This window comes from Camelina sativa, chromosome 4 (assembly GCF_030686135.1).
Source record: "Camelina sativa cultivar CO46 ecotype springtype chromosome 4, ASM3068613v1".
NCBI classification, from domain to species: domain Eukaryota; kingdom Viridiplantae; phylum Streptophyta; class Magnoliopsida; order Brassicales; family Brassicaceae; genus Camelina; species Camelina sativa.
In genome coordinates, this window is record NC_141883.1 from 28,112,878 (window position 1) to 28,132,512 (window position 19,635).

Below are 19,635 nucleotides of genomic sequence, written 5' to 3' on the forward strand. Positions count from 1 at the left end.
GAAAGCAAAAAGTAGCGTATTGCAGTTTTGTAAGTAGAAAATGGTTTTAGACCGCTTTTTCAGAATAAATCTGTTTTTAACCAGCAGTCCGATCAAATACGCAACAGTTCTTTTTTTATAATTAAAATATACTGTATTATAGATGTATTATTATTTCTTCCACAAATATATTTTTATCTAGCTAATATTTCTCTTATCCTGTCAAACAATATAACAATAATATTGTATTTTATTTTTTATTAGTATTAGATAAACATTGAAAATATGTGATGTTATGGTGTACTAATTTTTGTTAAAAACATGTTATAAGAATAATTATTCTCACCCTCAACATGTTATAGATATAATTATTCTCTCACTTTTTTTTTTTAACATTTTTCTCTTTCTTTTTTCTTTTGGACAAAATCTATTATACATCTTCATTAAAATTCAGAAATTAAAACTTTATTTGTTAATAAAAATAAAAATATATAATTATATTAATTATTAATAAAATAATATGAAATCCGTACCACAAATGTTTTTTCACCAATCAAACATTATTTTGTACCGCTTATTTTGGAATAACCGTACTTGTCCCGCAAATATATTTGTCCCGCATGTACCGCAGTTGAACTGTACCGCACTATCAAAAATTTTGTTCCGCACAACTAAATCAGTGGTTACCATTCCGACCCTATATCAAATAAGGTTTTGACAATCAGTTGTAGATTGATAGACTCAAATTATATCTAATCAAAAAAACAGATTATCGGTGGAGGTCATTCCAACATTTGGAACACCAATCATAAAATGCCAACATTGAACAAAAACAGCCAACCCCATATATAGTGATTGCTTCATGTTCATGTAATTATATTTCTATAGTCGAGATCATCATGCATGTGATGCATAATTTAATCTAAATTATTGTTTTGATTGATAAACCACAAAGGAAAAACTATTTATACATATATACCAGATTTTGTTTTGAAAATAGTGGTTTCATTATAGTGGTTGAACGTCTTTTAACTGTTGTAGAATAGTTGAATGATTGAAAGCGGAACCATACTGGTTGAATTACGTAATGAAATTTCCAAAAATATTCATGAAATCTCAAACTTATATAATTGGTTAGTTATACTCTCAACACGTCCATATAGTATATATGTAACACTGATATATACCATATATTAATCTAACTTTATAAATTTACATTTTTTCTTCTTATATGATTGATAACACATCTATTAATCTATAAAAAAAAAAACATTGCATAACTCAATTCTACGTGCTGCTTACGAAGTCGAACGGATGAGCTTGTTTTATAACATGGACTGAAAAATAGTAAAAGTTTGACATAGTGAATCATACATCTCAAGACCTCAGTGAGAGCGCAGCCACTTGTAAAGTATTAGCCTCTTTTATTGATCAATACAAATTGCAATTTTAAAAGGAAATTTAAACACATCCTCAACCGTATATCTTCAGTTGTCGGACAAAATTTTCGTTCATTGGAATATTTATTATTGATAATAATAACGGCCGGGGACCATGTATTAAAGAATAAGCAATGTATATATTTATGCTTATGCATCACATGTTGTAATTAAAATCGACTAGAGATATTATGTTTTACCGGGTGAAATGAGCTGAATGATTTTAATTAAAGGGTTTCAGATCGGTTGAATCATGCATTCTACAACGTTGTAAGCGCTTACTACACAAATCATACAGTATCAATCAAGACTATCATTATTTTAATTAAAAAGTTATGTAACATCAAGTGAAAAATTACCACATATTTTTCAATAAGTTTTATGAATTTTTTTTAGATATATAGCTACATAATATAGTATTTTCCAAGTTGACGCATGAGTTCTACAGTTTTGCGCTGAAACGAGTAAAATATTGTGCAAGTATAAGAATCCAGTTGTATCTTATATTTATTTCTTCATCTTCAAGATAGATCGGGATGTGTTAAAATCATATACTAGAAGATCGTGTTACAAAGAAATTGTCCACCCAATATGTTGAATAGTCATTCACCCTTAAAAAAAAAAAAAAAAAACAATCTGAACGTAATGTATAAATGTATGATAATTAACAAAAGGACTGAACATCTAACTCGTTGATTGTCTTGAAGACAACAGCTACGTTGCCAAAAAGTAATAATCAAGAAAAAAACAATTGCTACACGTGGGCTACGGTATGGAATGCATTCATTTTACAGCTATCAAACACACATGTGAAAAAAACTACGTGCGTTGACAATTTGCAATTTATACGCTAATTACAAAATTATTTGGGAAGTCTGTATTCTCTCTTTGAAATAAATATTTTCGTCCCTAAAGCTTCACTTCAAAATTGCTAAGCTTTTTGCAACAAAAACAATATACTGTTCCTCTGTCCGTAGCTCACTATGTTTTAGAGAATATACTATGTTTTTAGAGAATGTTTTTTGTCTTAAAAAAAATTGATTTTCTAAATATTTTTAATATTAAAAAAGTGTAAAAGTAGAAAAGTAGAGAAAATATCAGAAAAATGAATGATCACGTATGCATAAAATGACCAAAAATAAAAAGTAAAAATTATAAAGAAAAAAACTAAATAATAAATGAATCATATACACCATTGTCTTAATATGTGTGCAAAATTCTAAACATCAAACTAATCAGAGACAGAGAGAGTATTTGAAAAAGTTGTGCAACACATGAGTCATGACTTTGTATCAGCCTAGTAGGTGTGAGTACTAAAAACCTGATTATTGATTAAATTAAAATGTAAAATATTACATATATAGTATATATGGGATCCAGAGTGGATACCCTAGATATTATATATTATACGTCTTACATATATGTTCCAATGATTCATATAATTGAGTACGGTGAGAAAAATCATCAAAACATATTTTTCAAACCATATAGTCTATCCTTTATTTTTTTTGTGAACAAACTCCATAGTCTGTCAAGTGGTTCATTCTACAATAAAATGTGAACGAAGCATACAAATATTTTCCCAGCCTGATTTAGGTAGACCTTGGTCTTTTCTTTAGATAGTTGCGGTTTTTAGAGGTTACTAGTTTTACGGTTTTACCCAACAAAGCGCTGTTATTACGTGTGACTCAAATTGCTAAATTGTGTAACATCATCACTCAGATACGTCGTGACGAATTGGCCCAACTTTGTAGAATGGGTTTGGGCTGCCTACCCATGATAAACCTTAGTCGATACAAGTTTGGCATGTTCATGCTTTCAAAATTCGAAATTGGCCAACATCGACATCTATAGGATATTATTAGCAGACAAATCCACGTGTAATACTGTAATTGGTTCTTTTTTGAATGAAGAATCATCCCAACAATGTTGATAACCATCAAAGGATACCATCAAAGGATAATTCTACACGTGCAGGAAATTAGGAAACGAGAGGAGATTCTAGAGAAGTTACATATTATCGTGCTCAAAAACGTTAGAACAAAAAAAGATGGGAGTTTTGTTGGAAAAGGGAATAAAAAAATCTAAAGGAAAAGCTGAAATAGAAAACTTGGGAGTGAAGCTAAGGATATGACTGGTCGCCGAGGATTAAGAACCACACAGTGTTATTATTATTTATTTGCAAAAGTGTGTATACAAAAACCGAAACTTCTCGCAGTGGCGTTGGTGATGAAACGTCAACGCAATATTATCGTCACATCCCCATTTAATTCCTCATTATAATATGAATATGAAAAGCAGTCAAGGCTTTAAACATAAACTACCCCCACATAAAAGGAACATTTTAATTTTGTTTTCATTTATAAAATAAAATTTTAGATTTGTTTTTAATTTATCATAAATAAAATAATCATTAATATGAAATGTTTTTAAAGTTTGTTTCAAGTTACCCCCATTTAATGTTTGTTTTACAACATTTTATTCATAGTGATTTCTATCCTTTTCTAAATTTTAGAAGTCCTTAAAAAATCATAAAATATTTTTAAAACACTTTAAAGTTATTTTTGAAAATGTTGAAAATGGTAGAATATGTCATTTTTATTCAACGTACAAATTTTGAAGTATTCTGAAAGTAATATATTCATATAATAATTTTCTTAGACAATATCGTATATATATATATATATATATATATATGCTACAAGAAGTTTAATCGAAAATGATAGTTTCTTCGTTTATAATAGAAAAAATGGGCCATCAACTTAGCAATTTTAAGGAGATTTGGAGACCAGAAAATATATATATGCTACAAGAAGTTTAATCGAAAATGATAGTTTCTTCATTTATAATAGAAAAAATGGGCCATCAACTTAGCAATTTCAAGGAGATATGCAGACGAGAAAAAAAAAAAAAGAAGTTTAATCGAAAATGATAGTTTCTTCTTTTATAATAGAAAAAATGGGCCATCAACTTAGCAATTTCAAGGAGATTTGGAGACGAGAAAAATTCATCGGTTCTCTCTTTTGGAATAGATTAATTGAGATTAAGGTCCACTAGCTGATTGTGGACTGAGAGACGTGAGAATCCACACATACATCCAGAACGTTATTAAGTGATATGATATTGTGGAACTCTGCGAACTGATCACATTTCTAATGGTTGCAATGAAAGCATTCTTTCGAGAGTGACGATATATATATATTATGTAAACAATTATTTATTTTAACAAATCATTGTGATTTCAACATTACAAGACGCGTCATCTTAATTATTTTCGTAACATGTTATTGTTTTTATAGATGTTTAATTTGTTAAAAGTAAAACTCGATTGCTATCATATGACCAAAAACCATATACAGCTTGGTGACTGAAACTGCCATAAATCAATTTCCTGTTGACAAAAACAAAGTTGTAATTTACTATCCTCTTCAGAGTTAAGACTCGACATCATCATTTATTTTTGTTTGTATTTATGAAAAATGAAAATAACATAGAAACGATTTTTAGTACCACAATCAACAGATTCACACGCTAACTTTATCTTTTCTTAATTTTGCTAATAGCACAACAAAATACAATAAGCAAACCGAGTCTAATAAAGCTAAACCAACAATAACCGAGTCTAGAGCTAAACCAAGATAGGTAGAAGTCTTTTTTTTTTTTTTTTTTTTTTTTGTAAACAATAGGTAGAAGCCCTGTTTTAAAAGTTTCCGCCTAGCACCGATTACGCCCCAGCAAAATCGTTAAGCTAACTCTCTTCATCTCGATTAATGACAAATTTCCGCCTAGCATCAATTGTCCGATTCTGTCTGTCTAATTTGATTATAATTTGTCTAATCCGAGTACTTTCCGCTTCATTTTGTGTATATCGATTATTTTTGGAACTAAATATAAATCAAACATATATATTTTTGTTATTTCGATATTGAAATTAAGAGTTTATGATGTTTTATAATAACTAATGTATAGACTTTTAATAAAAATCATAATTTCAAAGACAATATTATAGTTTTATATATTTTTTATAAACATAAACAGAATTATAAATATATTTAGTACAATATATTTTAATTTTATTACTAATTTTATAAAATAACCTTAAAACTAGTCCCCGATTAATTCCCGTTTAATCTTCGATTTTCTTGCTAGGCGCTAGGTCCATCCCAACCGTCCGACTAGCGCTAGCGATTTCTAAAACAGAGGGTAGAAATCTCTAAATATCATCAATTTCAATAAATTTATGATTCTTACCGTTTTACCAAACTAACTCAGTAATAAATTAATTTCATACAAACAAATTTGATCATAAGTCGACGTACTGTCAGAAACTCAGAATCTAGCATACTAATGTCAAACTAAAGTGATTACACACATTATGAGAAAACGATAGAAAGATCCACGTCCGTCCTGATCACCCTAGTCAATTCGCTTACTAGACATTAGACAATATACTTTAAAGACGCTAATCTATCCTCTATTAGACCATTTATAAATTATAATCAATAATTAAAACATATTCAAGTACTAAATTATCTTAGAGATTGACACATTTACCGAAAGCTTTGTTCTTTTTAATATTTTGTCAAACGAAAAAAACAAAACAGAGACAAAAAAAAAGAGAGAAGAAAAAAGTTATATATATAAGAAAAAATCCAAGATAGAGAAAAAAGTAAACGCGTATACAGATGGCGACAGGAGAAAGGAGAGAGTGGGGAAGAAGAAAAGAATTGTGTGAGAAAATTAGACTTCTTTCTCCCGACGTTTCACATTACAAAACACACAAACCAAACAAAAAAACTAGTATTGTAATATTTTTTAATTTTCTTTTCTTTTTTGCGATCTGAAAAAAAGTGAAAGCTCATCAAAGATTACAATAACGTAATCTTTCGCTTTAGAGATCGTTTCTTGATTCTGTTTCTCTTTTTTTTTTTAGTTTTAGTTCTTCTTGATTCTTTCAAATGGATGGACATCATCAACATCATCACCTTCAGCAGCTTCAATACCTCAACAAGCATCATCATCTTCATCATCCTCATCCCCAATCGCAGACGCCGGAAATAGCGTCTCCGGTAGCGGGTGGGGATAGGTTTCCACAGTGGAGCGTTGAAGAGACGAAAGAGTTGATAGGGATAAGAGGAGAGCTAGATCAGACTTTCATGGAGACTAAACGGAACAAGCTTCTTTGGGAAGTTATCTCTAACAAGATGAGAGACAAAAGCTTTCCTCGTAGCCCTGAACAGTGCAAGTGCAAGTGGAAGAACCTCGTCACTCGTTTTAAGGTACCAATATTAATTATTTTTGTGGATGTGTTTAGTATTATCTTTAAATATCTAGTGCTATAATCTTGGTAGCCTTGCATGGAACAACTACATAATTTTTTTTTGTAAACAAGAAATTTTTAATCTCTTATTGTCCATAATCACTCCAAGATAGAGGCAAATCTTGAATTTGGTGTTGTCCATAATATTTCAATTAGTTTAGTTGTATATGCATATATATAATCCCATTGGTGATGTATTCTTGATGTTTCTAGGGATGTGAGACAATGGAGGCAGAGATAGCGAGACAACAATTCCCTTTTTATGATGATATGCAAACTATATTTACCACTAGAATGCAGAGAATGCTATGGGTTGAATCCGAGGGAGGAGTAGGGGGAACAAGCGGGACAGCAGCGAGAAAGAGAGAGTATTCTTCAGATGAGGAAGAAGAGAATGTCAATGAAGAGCTAGTAGATGTTAGCAACGACCCGAAAATCCTAATTAATCCGAAAAAGAACATTGCAAAAAAGCGGAAAGGCGGTAATAATAGTAGTAATAGCAATAATGGTGTAAGAGAAGTGTTAGAAGAGTTCATGAGACATCAAATAAGGATGGAGAGTGAATGGAGAGAAGGATGGGAGGCGAGGGAGAAGGAGAGAGCAGAGAAAGAAGAAGAATGGAGAAGGAAGATGGAGGAGCTTGAGAAGGAGAGGGTGACAATGGAGCGCATGTGGCGGGATAGAGAGGAGCAACGACGGTCGAGGGAGGAGATGAGAGCAGAGAAGAGGGATTCACTAATTAATGCATTGCTTGCTAAGCTTACTAGAGATGGTTCTCTCTAATCTTTCTCAACTATTCTTAACCTAAGATAAAATGTTCTTTTTATGCTTGTTTGGGGTGTAGTGTAGGTTTAATTATTTGGTGGGGGAAATAGTTAGTTTAAACATGGAAACACTCAACACTCTATATTGTTTGATGTGATGACATTTTGAGTTTTTGTGAGACCTCAGTAACATATTAACCCCACATTCTTTCTTTCTTTCTTTCTTTCTATTTACATTTTGGTGTGTCAAGTTTTTTTGCATACCAATTAATCTTTAATGGTTTTAATTAGTAATTTTGTAGGACGATATTGTATAGTATTCGTAAAACGGAACAAAGTTGTTTTCTTGAATAATCTTGAACACTTTGAATTTTTGTTCTAAGAGTTAATTTATAAACATACAATGTTGCCGAATGTAATATTTGAAGTATCGATCCCAAATATCATCTTCATGCAAAAGAGAGAGACGATAATACTACGGAAATAATATTTTGGACTAATCTTGATAAGAATGTAGAGGTCAAGAAAACAAAACACAGAATTAATACAACTACAAGTACCAAAACGTGCTAAGATCCAAGGATGGAAACTGATCCTATGAATTTTGGGACCATTTAGGTCGACTGTCTCTAATTCTTTTATAGTATTATTTATCGATAGATCTTTCTTTTTTTTTCTTTTGATGATGAATCATATCTAACATGGCAGTAATATACGTGTAAGCGTGTGACAATCCTTACCCACATAATTTTGTTTTCTATCTTTTTTTTTTTCTTTCTTTTGTATTACATTTCATTTGTTATTGAAGACATCCTTTGAATACACATTCCATTATAGGAATACTTTATTGGGACATTCAGTTTTGTATAGTAGATCGTCTCTCAATTGGAAAGAGTATGCCTAACCATTTTTAAAGTCTTTGTATATAATATTTCCTAATACTTTCAGGCATTTAATATAATTATAGATGAAAGATAAATAATATAATTTGGAATTGATGACTCAAGGAAATTTAAAAAATATAATTTGCTGATAATTGCATGAAAATGAAGAAGTGGCAGACATAGTTATCTTTATCCCACGTTTTGATCAAAGTTTTGAAAATTATTCTTTTGTACTCGATATCAACATTGTAACTTCACCCCAACTATATCTTCATGGCCCATAAAAGAATATCGAAGAAAACTCTAAAACATTTCAAAGAAGTATATACATAAAGGTTAACGCACTTAGCTTGAGGCAATGAATCGATGAATCATGCATCGTCTCGTTGAAAAGGGACAATATCATATACTGTCACCGACATTGACCTTTTTGCTGCAAAGCAAAAGCCACAAGTTGTCTCCTTGAGACTCGAGAAAATGGTCCACGTTTTTTTATTGCTCTATTTCTGATTGGGTTTTGTTCAACAATTTGTAACGAGACAATTAGTGTAATGAAAACGAGGTTGAAAAAATGGAAGAGAATTCAAGCGTGTTTATTAGGATTCCCAATTATGAATGTTTGAAGTTACACAAATATCACAACTAATTCAAGACGTTGCCAAGTTCACCATTTTCATACATTGAGGTCAATATATCACAACCTCCTACAAGTTCTCCTTTCACAAATATCTGTGGAAACGTTGGCCAATTGCTGTAGTTCTTCAGCTTCTCCCTTAGCCCAGGATTAAACTCGTCGTCAAGAACATCAACCGTTTCATAATCGACTCCTTGGCTTTCAAGAATCCCAACTACTCTCTGTGAGAATCCACATTGAGGAGCACTTCTTGATCCTTTTATGAAAGCTACCACTTTGCTCTCTTTCACTAAACGATCAATCAGTTCCTCTAACGGAACAGTGAGCTCAACATGGCGACCTGGAGTGAGACGGATATCTGATTTCTTTCTAGGAGTCTGTTTGACAAATGTGTTGTTCCCTGACTTATTCCCCGGCGGGACTTTTCCGGTTTCTTTAATGTGCTCTTCTATCCATGATTTCCATGCTTGTGTTAGAACCGCTTTGTCTGGTTCTTCTACTATACCAACCTATCAACCAACAACGATATCAATTATCGAAGTTATAACAATACCAAAACTTGCCCATATTCACATTAAGACGAAGAAACAAAGTCCTCTCAAGGTCATTATTGATTATAGGAGTCAATGGAGCAAATATACACTAAAAACAGTAATGTCAGCTAGATTTCTCAAAGAGCTATCAAAACAAACCCAAAGTTCTTCTAATTGACAGAGAACAGGGAATCAAAATGCCGTATTCTCTTCCTCGGTAGAGGGCCAATATACCTCTCAAACCTCTTCTAACCAAGTAACCGGGATAAATCTAGCGAATGAGCACTATCCTGTACCTATAAGCAGAAACGTCCCAAAACAACTTAAAAAGAAAATGCTAAATGAAGCTCGGAACCAAGTCCTAAGTAAACATAACAAGGCCACACTCTTCTAATGGAAGCATCTCTTTAGTGTTCTCTCATCTCATGATTAGGATTCGGTACTAGTCGCATATCATAACCACTTGATACAATTCTCATAGAAAGGTTCTCATTGAGTATTGATGCATCTCCTAATCAAACTCAGTGACCAAGGTTGCTAAATGTGGTAAATGCCGTTAAAGAAGTCTTATCAACAACAGAGCCAAGAACTTCACTAGTTCAACTTTTGCAAACAGAGGTGGAGTGATCCTAAATGATAGGTATGAAATACAATTCTGGAATTAAAGTGATAAACTTGTTACAGGATTCACCAAGACAATTCCCATACTCTATTACCAACAGTAATAAACAAAGTCAACCATAACACATACTACTCTATGGAGATAGGGAGATGGGGAGCTTTTACCTTGACGGAGCCACAAAGCTCCGGCACAGATTTGAGATGTGCAGAGACACTCGAGGCGATGTTCCGAGATATTCCGACGAACTGAAGCTCGTCGCTTTTATCGTATACAGCGTATACGCCGGAAGCGGAAGGAATCGAATCAGATTCCGAAATCGGTAACAGCTCCGTCTCCGTCAGAGACTTCACGGCGGAGACGATTAAGAAGGGACGACGACGAGACCGTTCTGTGTCACGGAGTGTGAAGGAGAGAGAGGGAAAGGAGAAGGATGGTGGTGTGAAACGTGAATAGAGAGCAATCCCAGGGGTATTTCGGGAAACTTGTGGACGAAAAACACGCAGAGAGGCTGAGGCGTGCAAGGAGGAGCCAAAACTGATTGCAGCCATTTTCGTCGGAGCTGACTGAGAGAGTTATCGCTGGAAACGATGAGCTCATTTTTATCTGGCTTAGGATTGTATTAATATGGGCCTTAATTGGGCTGATATTAAGGCCTTTTGATATCTATACTATATTAGGAAAGTTGGACCCGCTTAGTTTTCTCCATTAATATTATTTTTGCCAAAGGTACACATACCACATTTGTCTAAGTTCAACCTTCATCACCAAAGCCAAATCTTCGAAGTGTCACCCAAAAATAGGTGGTTTATCAAGTAGACTGATCTGATTCAAAAACCATATCATCGAGTGAGACCTCAGTAGTCGCTTGTCAGTATGGTTTACAACTAAATGCATCTATATTATCAGAAAATTGATCCTAAACAGAACCAAAACAAGAAAAAACTGGATTTGCTTATATGATATATGTAATCCAAAAAACTCAAATCGATTATATTAAAACTTTAAAACCGGTTCTAAACTTGCCTCTTTCGTATGAGTAAAAGGGATATAGATTTGTTGAAGCTTTTTATAAAACAATAGGATTTGACAAAGCCAAATCGCTTTCTCAGGGCACAACATTGCCGCTCATTATTACCCTATCTACTAGGTTTCCTGCTTCGTATACTCATCAAGATGCTCTCTCTCTCTCTCTCTCTCTCTCTCTCTCTCTCTCTCTCTCTCTCTATCTCTCTCTCTCTTCTCCTGAAATCTGAAATTTTCAATTTTTGACATCATAAGAAACTGTTGCTACAGAAGTGGTAAAGAACATTGAGTTGTGTATACATGTTGGATTCTTACACGTTGCCATTTCTGATTGCGGTTCTTATGGAACAACTTCATCTGAGATAATGGCCTTGCCCAGATATACCTGTTGCATCTCCTCTTTCCAGATCTGCATCAACTTCATACATTTAATCGTTGTCCTTAATGTGTAAAGAATATAAAAAGATGTTTTGTTGGTCCCTTACCGTGTCACGGAACTCCACCCTTATGTGTGGCACATTTGTTTTGTGAATGTCGTTTCCATCAGGTCCTCTTTTGTAATAGTCCTTACCAATCCAGTGCGACTAAAACATTTCACAGAGTTAGTTCTATGAGCGCAGATCCGAACAGATATATCTTGTACATTAATACTATAGGCAATGTTTGATATATATATAATGAGTACCTTCAGCGCATGTGAGAAACCTGACTGGTACACAGAGTTACGAGCTATCTCACACAGGTCACACGCACTCAGCTTCCAAACCTGAAAGTCCAGTTATTATCTTCAGTTAGCACATCAGTATATCACTGGATCCTAGCAGAAAAGGATAGATACTAAGAAGTTTCATGGTTCTTAGATATTTGCAATCACCAAAAAAAACCATCTAAATCATCCAAACGTAATAAGGTGTATCCTTTAATGGTATATGATGTGTGACATGACTGCATAACGAAAGCATCAGGACTTACTGAGGCAGCTATGCTATACTCTTCCACGAGAGGTTCTTTAGTTAAGTGAATCTGAAGGGGATCATCCGTAGACAGGGAAACATTGAGACCTCTTAAGAAAAACACAGGAAAAGGGTTTCGGTGGTAATCTAGAAACAAAGAGTTGTTGCTCAGTGGAGACATGGCAAGACCAATCTGCAAACAAAATGGGACAAATGTCCAGTGAGAATTTCTTAGAACATAAGAAACAATAATACATATGTAATACAACCAAGCAGTCTCCACAAACCTGAGCGAGGTAGTAGAGATACTGAAGCACAGGAGACTTTCGCAGATTGATTCCATGTGCGATGCTATGGCATGTGAGAAACGTCGCAGCCAAGTGGTCAATATCACCAGCCTGAATTTGAGAGATGTTAAAATTCCATTACACTGTAACTGAAGAAAACTTTTTTATACAGCATAAAGTAAGAAATAAAATACCTCTCCAGAATGTGGTCGTAGCGTGATGGTAGTCATGCCCTTTGACTCCCGAAGCTGAAGAAAGATAGTTACTCAAAATTATTTCACAGTTTCGACAACACCAAGTTATAGTTACTCCATATTACACAGAAGGGTTAGGAGGAATGGTACCTTATTTAGCACATAGAGGTTAGCATAACAATAGTAGACATAATACGAAAATGCAGGATTGAATGCGTTAGTCCATTGAGCTGGAGTAGGCATGTGTTTAGTGGGACGTCGTTCAGGTTTGCTTTCATCATCGACCAAATCAAACCCAACAACCTGAAATACCAGACGAGAAACGAGCAGAAAACCAAAGAAACAATCAACACAAACAAGAGACAGCAACCTGTTAAACCAACTCTTTAATAGTTCAAAGAATGCTGATGGAAAGGTTCTTTCATAGTTCAAAAACAGATATAGATGCTAACCTGCTTCAAGAAAACATGGAGCTGGGGATGCGAATCGGGATCTACCGTGGCTTCAAAAAGAGGAATGAATATATTGTCAAGGATATTCTGGAAAGATGTCACAATACCCATGTCCTTGTAAATGTTGTACAGCCGCGGGAGCTAGTGCAGACAAGGAAAGTATAGCTCAGTTAGCAGTCAGGTCACAAGGAGAAAAAAACACACACTTATGGATTGAACATGGAGCACAAAAGCATCAACGGGATGGCCAACCTGAATTAACCAGACAACATTCTCACTGTATAGATCATTGTTCACAATCCAACTAGCCAGTTGATCCCACTCGCTCATTTTTCTGCCATATATAGATATTCTGTATTCAGCCATCTGCAGTATTCAAAGTAGACATCAGAAACAAACAAAAAAAGACAAAACAGAACATGAATGAATCTGCTTTGGCAAGAAGAATTCTTAACACATAAATTGAGCAGAATTCCATGACGTTTTCGGAACTCAAGTTAATGCAAAATAGATTGGCACAAAGAAAGTTAACCTTAGGCATAAGAAAGATAGTGCATATATGATATGGTCACTGAGACTGAAATCCAAGGTCTTTTCCGAAATAATTAAAGTTTAATGTAGCTGTGCTCTCTGTCTATATAACATGTGCAACAGGGAAAAACCAAGCTTTGCCAATGTAGAGAGTGGGAGGAGATCCATTAACAAAATCATAAGTCTCGCTGTATTTCCAGCAAAAGGTTATATCAAAATTTTAGATTTTATAGATTTGACTGTAACACAGTTCTTCTGTTATAAAGTTCGTTCTTTATGCATAAGACAGCAGTTGACCCCAAAAAAAGTTACCGCATATGGATGTGGTGTTTACCTGATATTTACTAGCTTCAAGGTCAGAGAAGACTTGCTTTGTTATCTCACCAAGGAAACGACCTAAAACCAAAAGAAAAGAAATGTCAAAAGATTATCTTCGAAACACAGCCGTCAACATATTTACTGTATAGTTAAGAACAAAGTAACGCATCTGGTAAATATTGAATTGCATAACTGATGCATGAAGAAAACTAACAATGGTGGTAAAAATGATTAGGATATTCAATTACCTTGGATGAGATTATCCTGTTTAAGGAAAATCTCCCTAAGTCTACTTTGACCACAGGGATTATACTTAAGGTTGAACTTATCAAAACGATGAAAGGTACTCTTGTCTGCATGAACATCCAAAAGGTCGACATTCAGGTCATACCTGTGCAAAGTTCAAACAAGGGGAAGATAATTTATTTCTTCAGCATCATGGTAAATCGGAAAAATATGTAGTATACATAATCTGCGCAACAACTAGGTGCCTCTTTAGAGAGTAACTTAACAATCCTTCAGCCATCTAATTAAGACTGACTTAAGTTTGTAATTCTTAAAATTTGATAATGTAATTACCCAGTCAGATCCAGGCTCTCAAAAACTTCTTTCAAGGTTAAATATGTCCCATCTCTGAAGATTACAACCTGTATAGAGGAGCTAGTGATTATTATATCTGCAAATCAGCAAAGTGTACACTTTCGTCAAACATATGGTTCTAATTGTTACCTCATCGGGTTCTTTCCGGAGCTTTGACTTGATAAACCTTAAAAGGTGTTTCTGGTTCATGCAAGCTGAATGATGAACATGAGTGTCGACTTTCCTGACATTATAAAAATCACGATGTGGTGCACTCTTTTGAGCAAGAAATTCTTTATCCGCATTAAGCATCAAATGGAGATTAAATTTCTGAAACAAAAAAAAAATCATAATGTTAACCAGATGAAACTTGCTTATTGACATTCATTCTTCTCTAGCTAAAACTCTTGCCTGTTCTAGGAGTACTAGTCGACGGTGGCACAAAGTCCGGATGTTTCCTGCAGCTATGACTTTGAGTACGTGATGCAGGTCAGTGAAAAATGCTGTGGCATCAGCTACCGGGAACAGCTCTGCTTTCGCTGGGAATAATGAAACGGAACAAGGGTCAGTTATTCGAAAAATAAGGAAAAGTAACCAAATCAGCTTTTTTGGATACAGGAAAAAGAAGCTTTACGATATCAAACTACTCTTACCATCTTTATTTTCAAACACATGGACTACCCCATCTTGCATCTCAAAATAATGCTGTAAAAACAAATTTAGCAAAGTTAAAGTTCATCAATGCATCTCGTTCCATGACAAAGTAAGGACCACAGACTTACATCAGATTTTCCCTGAGGATAGTGTGCAAATGGCTCTGGATTAGGCTTTGGGGTACTAGGATCAGATATGACTTCTTTTTCCCAAGGCGCAACTGTTTCTTGGAAGACATACCGCTTCCGCAGTTCAAGACATTCTTGAAGACATTTATAGGCTTCAACTTCATCGGACGTTGGCACCTCTACAAAGATCACGAGTAAAAATATGAATAAGAAATGTCTTCTAAATCCAGTTGTTTCAAGCTATAATTCTTAAACTGTACTTTAAGAATTTCAATGGCTCAGCTCCCACATAGAGTAAAGCCTTAACTGCCCTTTTGCTTGTCTCATTCAAGACTAGTTATATAATTATCTGTAACTCCACTTAACTACTTGCCACTAGCAAAAACTTTTAAACTAGTGGGGTTACAAAACTAACATGTCATGATTTGTAGCAACAGGAGAAGAGCTAAGAATACATGAACCAGGTTAGGCAAGAATGACATAAACAAAAAACTAGTAACCATTCTTACCAAGAGGAACATTAAGACGGACAAAGGTTTCTTGCTCTGGCTCTTTACGCAGAATGTCAGCAGCAATAGGATCGGGCTGAACTCCATGAAGGTCGCCAGACACACTGTGGGATCGAATCATACTTGAAGCAGCCATAGATATTTGCTCTCCATTAGCATCTGCAGGCTGCAAAAACATGTCTTACTTGTAAAAGCCCACCCATTCAATAACAACGCAGGACACCAAAAAGTGTTAATTAAGAAACTCACCATGTCCCCATTAGCTTGCAAGTAGGAAGCATCCAAACCTTCACTATTGGTCAAATTATCATCATCATCTGATTCTTCCACACTCTCGAAAGCACTAGCACTAGCAACAGGTGACTTCGGTGAAATTGGTCTAACAAAGCTCCCAGTCTTCCTGATACTACTAGCTCCATGTACAGAAGCTCTCCCTGGAAAAGAAAATCACAGGCTATAATATCAGCATCATCAGATGATGAAAGTGGAATCAAACATGATTCAATAACACTAAAACCACTCTAAACCCCTTAAAAGGATAAACTTTTACATCACTGTTTCAAACCTATATCCAAAATCTAATCAGATCAATCCAGTCTGGTTCTCATACCTTCAGATGGGGTATGAAGCCTTGGGAGACCAGGAGGGATCTCGTCAACATAAACATGGCCGTTGCTCCGCCCAGCATCAACAACACCACCACCACTGCCGCCGCCGCCGCCACCATCGGTAAAGGGAGTAGCATCTGGAAGCGAAGCCGGACTGCGACCGTATTGGTCATTCCCTTTCCTTCGAACCTGACTCCGCCGCCTCACCAAGGTCTGATTTTGAGGCTCGTCTCCATCAGGGTTCTCTTTACGCTCCTTACCACGCTCAAGGACTAGATTCAGTGCCTTGAAATGCATGAAAAACCCAGAAACAGCAACAAAGGAAGCTCCAAAGAGAGCCGCGAGGGCAAGTTGGTAAATATTGGGTTCCATGAGTGACAACGAAATAAAAAAAAACTGCGCGTGTGCAGGCAGGTCAGAAGAAGAGACAGTGAAGGACCACGATTTTGGTTTAGTGGCGATGGTGGGAGGTTGAGGTATAGCTGATATTTATACAGGCCCAACGAGTGAAACCACGCCACTTGCAATTTTGCAAAGGCTGGGTCTTTCTTTGTAAAGTTGTAACCTTTATGGCTTAAAACTTAAAAAATGTGTTTTTTTATAAATAAATAATTTCTTCATTAGTGTTTCAATTATTTCAAACACCAATTTTTGTTTTTTTCTGTCCAATTCTTTTATTTAAATTTTATGTTTCCTTTTTATCTTCATTTTTTATACATATTTTACAATATAGAAAACGGAACTAGGTTTGGGGTCTTTGGTACTTAGGTGAGTTAAATTCATAATTTTAACTAAAAACTAGGTTAGATCCATGCAACGCCGCGGGATACTTTTTATAACTATTTTTAGATATATTAAATTGTTAAAAATATAATTTTTTTAAAAAATTTGATACCTGTAAAAACTATGGTTTATACATTGATAAGATAAAAAATGCATTAATAAAATAAAAATAAAGAAATCTCAAATTTAAGATGACTTATATTTCAAACTAAGATTTTTTGGTGTTTCAATCTCTAACAACTTATAAATTAGCTTATATAGTATAGATTCATTTTCAATCAAGTATCTAAAGCTTAAACATTATAAAGTAAACAAATTATCCAAAAGGAGAAGTCACTGATCAAGTATCTAAAGCTTGAAGCCAAAGGTTCTTTCTTTCAGTATTGGTCCTTGAACCTGCACATAGACATAATAGAAAAACAACATAGTCAATAAACTTGCTGCACAAAACGAGTTTATGCGAGGGGGAGAAATTTGACACTTACTTCTTTATAGCTTCTTAATAAGTGTTTCTTGTTCTTTGCTAAAGGAAATCACTCTCTTTCTGGTGTTTTTGTTTCAAAAGCAGTAGATTAAATCCGTTAAAATCCAAAACTAAAATGTGCTGAGTTAGAAATTTTGTAAACTCTAAGAAACATTCATGTAACAAGTTAGCTGTTACCCAAGGTGTAGCCGAGCAAACCTATACAGCCCTTGAAAGTTCTGGGAATGCATTTTCTGATCCTACAATCGAAAGAACAAACTCAGTAGTTATTGTATAGAAATTATAACGGCTGATCCGAAAAACACAACTCATTTCTATGAGTTTACACCAAACCTAATGACTGTTTGTTTACAATATTTGCCAAGTATTGTTGAACAATGAGTCCTTTAAAAGAATGACCAATAAGAACTGGAGGTGAAGAACCAAGATTCAATTCCATGAAATCTGCATTATCATTTCTGTGCGTCTACTACACACACAAGTTAAACGCTCTTAAGAATCTTGCTGAATCCAATAAAGAGAAAAGCACATCGCAAGTTCAATTACCTGAAGTGTTCCAGCAACTGTTCCCAAAGGTTCATCACTTTCACCCTAAAAGATTCAAAGATAACAACATAACATTCACACACAAATCACTCTGTTCTAATCAAAACTTTATGTTCCTGAAAGTATAAGTAGATGATGGGGAAATCGAATATGAGCATAAAAATCAAAACTTTTATGATTATAGAATTTACCTAACCTAATAAGCTAACACCATAAGAATCAAACCCAGAATAAGAGAAGTAAGGTAACCAATGTTCTGCCAACACCAACCTGCGTGGTAGCTTCCATGTACAAACACCAATGGTGGATTATCTATTTTGGATTTGCCTCTCCTCTGAACAAATCCAAACACAAATCAAATTCAAGAACAGAGAACAAAACCAAAACAGATTTGTTAAGTAAGATTTGTGGGTTGTGCGTGTACCTTGAGTTGTTTCCAAAGAAGAAGACAAGCTTGTGAGGTCGTGGCGGATTATTGCACTTTTGATTCACATAGTTCCTCAACTTTCTGTTTTGGCTCTTCAATCTTAGTTCTCTTTAATGTCAGAAAGCAAATAAAATCCAAATAAAATTCACAGCCTGTGTAAATCTTCCTTAATCCCAAAAATAAAAAGACATATAAACATAGCTTATAATTTAGAAACCAAATCAAATTCACAGCCTATAAATCTTCCTTAATCCCCAAAATAAAAAGACATATAAGCATAGAATTATGGTAATTGAAGCATGAAAACTTATGTTAAATCTCCAAGGAACAAAACGCATGACAACAAACGCTCTATAGTCTAATCCAAACGATGGGAGATTCATGGAACTGTCAGAACAAAGCAGGACTCAACAACACTAAAAGCAGGACTCACTAACAGCTCATCTGAAAAAGCCCAACTCATTTCAATGATCCGAGCCTTATCTAATGACTGATTGCTTACAATATTAACCAAGTAGTTTTGAACAATGACCAATAAGAACCGGAGGTGAAGAACCAAGATTCAATTCAATGAAATCCCCAATATAACACACTACAGAATCTTCATGAATCCAACAAACAAAAAAAAAACAAATTGCAAATTTAAAGCACAAGAAGTATTCCCCAATATAACATACTACAAAATCATGATGAATCCAACAAAGACAACCAGCAAATTGCAAATTTCAAGCACCAGAAGAAAGAAACCCATCTTCTTCGATTTGGCGAAAAAGAAATTGAGCATAAACACATTGATTCTGGTAGATCGAAGAAAAACAAAACACCATTGGAAAGAAGAAAAACAAAAACGGCGAAGGAGAAGAAGTACAAATCGAGGAATAGAAAAACCCTCTCCTTCATACAAAACGACGACGAAGAAACAGAAGACGAAACACTCACTGCTTCTCTTTTTTTAGTCCACGTATGAGTAAATTCACATGATCT

General features: G+C 34.5%; 3 protein-coding genes across 3 annotated transcripts; 1 reads left to right on the forward strand and 2 right to left on the reverse strand.

Moving 5' to 3' along the window:
* Positions 1 to 6,126: 6,126 nt before the first annotated feature.
* Positions 6,127 to 7,718, forward strand: LOC104782260 (trihelix transcription factor GT-3b). The gene is made up of 2 exons (XM_010507141.3): positions 6,127 to 6,697; positions 6,952 to 7,718. Exons 1-2 carry the CDS (start codon positions 6,377 to 6,379, stop codon positions 7,519 to 7,521), a joined length of 891 nt encoding a protein of 296 aa, XP_010505443.1. The 5' UTR covers positions 6,127 to 6,376; the 3' UTR covers positions 7,522 to 7,718.
* A 1,240-nt stretch (positions 7,719 to 8,958) lies between these two features.
* On the reverse strand, positions 8,959 to 10,997 carry LOC104782261 (bifunctional monothiol glutaredoxin-S16, chloroplastic). The gene is made up of 2 exons (XM_087511690.1): positions 10,340 to 10,997; positions 8,959 to 9,529 (listed from the first exon to the last, which is right to left on the reverse strand). Exons 1-2 carry the CDS (start codon positions 10,721 to 10,723, stop codon positions 9,029 to 9,031), a joined length of 885 nt encoding a protein of 294 aa, XP_087367816.1. The 5' UTR covers positions 10,724 to 10,997; the 3' UTR covers positions 8,959 to 9,028.
* A 144-nt stretch (positions 10,998 to 11,141) lies between these two features.
* LOC104782262 (AMP deaminase) lies at positions 11,142 to 19,620 on the reverse strand. The gene is made up of 24 exons (XM_087511689.1): positions 18,649 to 19,620; positions 18,495 to 18,558; positions 18,225 to 18,269; positions 17,680 to 18,147; positions 16,414 to 17,590; positions 16,053 to 16,237; positions 15,804 to 15,969; positions 15,295 to 15,473; positions 15,166 to 15,217; positions 14,924 to 15,051; positions 14,663 to 14,842; positions 14,513 to 14,580; positions 14,182 to 14,324; positions 13,950 to 14,011; positions 13,337 to 13,450; positions 13,085 to 13,225; positions 12,783 to 12,935; positions 12,633 to 12,686; positions 12,439 to 12,549; positions 12,171 to 12,344; positions 11,884 to 11,964; positions 11,684 to 11,782; positions 11,514 to 11,607; positions 11,142 to 11,424 (listed from the first exon to the last, which is right to left on the reverse strand). Exons 5-23 carry the CDS (start codon positions 16,781 to 16,783, stop codon positions 11,539 to 11,541), a joined length of 2,529 nt encoding a protein of 842 aa, XP_087367815.1. The 5' UTR covers positions 16,784 to 17,590; positions 17,680 to 18,147; positions 18,225 to 18,269; positions 18,495 to 18,558; positions 18,649 to 19,620; the 3' UTR covers positions 11,142 to 11,424; positions 11,514 to 11,538.
* Positions 19,621 to 19,635: the final 15 nt, after the last annotated feature.

Bases quoted from the DNA above. Each gene is read 5' to 3' on its own strand.
- LOC104782262 (XM_087511689.1), bottom strand. From the start codon at position 16,783: ATGGAACCCAATATTTACCAACTTGCCCTCGCGGCTCTCTTTGGAGCT. The intron at 13,226-13,336 runs GTTGGCCATCCC...TGTCTGCACTAG, and splicing joins ATGTTGTCTGGTTAATTCAG to CTCCCGCGGCTGTACAACAT. The intron at 12,687-12,782 runs GTACCATTCCTC...ATCTTTCTTCAG, and splicing joins ACCTCTATGTGCTAAATAAG to CTTCGGGAGTCAAAGGGCAT.
- LOC104782260 (XM_010507141.3), top strand. From the start codon at position 6,377: ATGGATGGACATCATCAACATCATCACCTTCAGCAGCTTCAATACCTC. The intron at 6,698-6,951 runs GTACCAATATTA...TGATGTTTCTAG, and splicing joins ACCTCGTCACTCGTTTTAAG to GGATGTGAGACAATGGAGGC.
- LOC104782261 (XM_087511690.1), bottom strand. From the start codon at position 10,723: ATGGCTGCAATCAGTTTTGGCTCCTCCTTGCACGCCTCAGCCTCTCTG. The intron at 9,530-10,339 runs GTAAAAGCTCCC...GTTGGTTGATAG, and splicing joins AGCTTTGTGGCTCCGTCAAG to GTTGGTATAGTAGAAGAACC.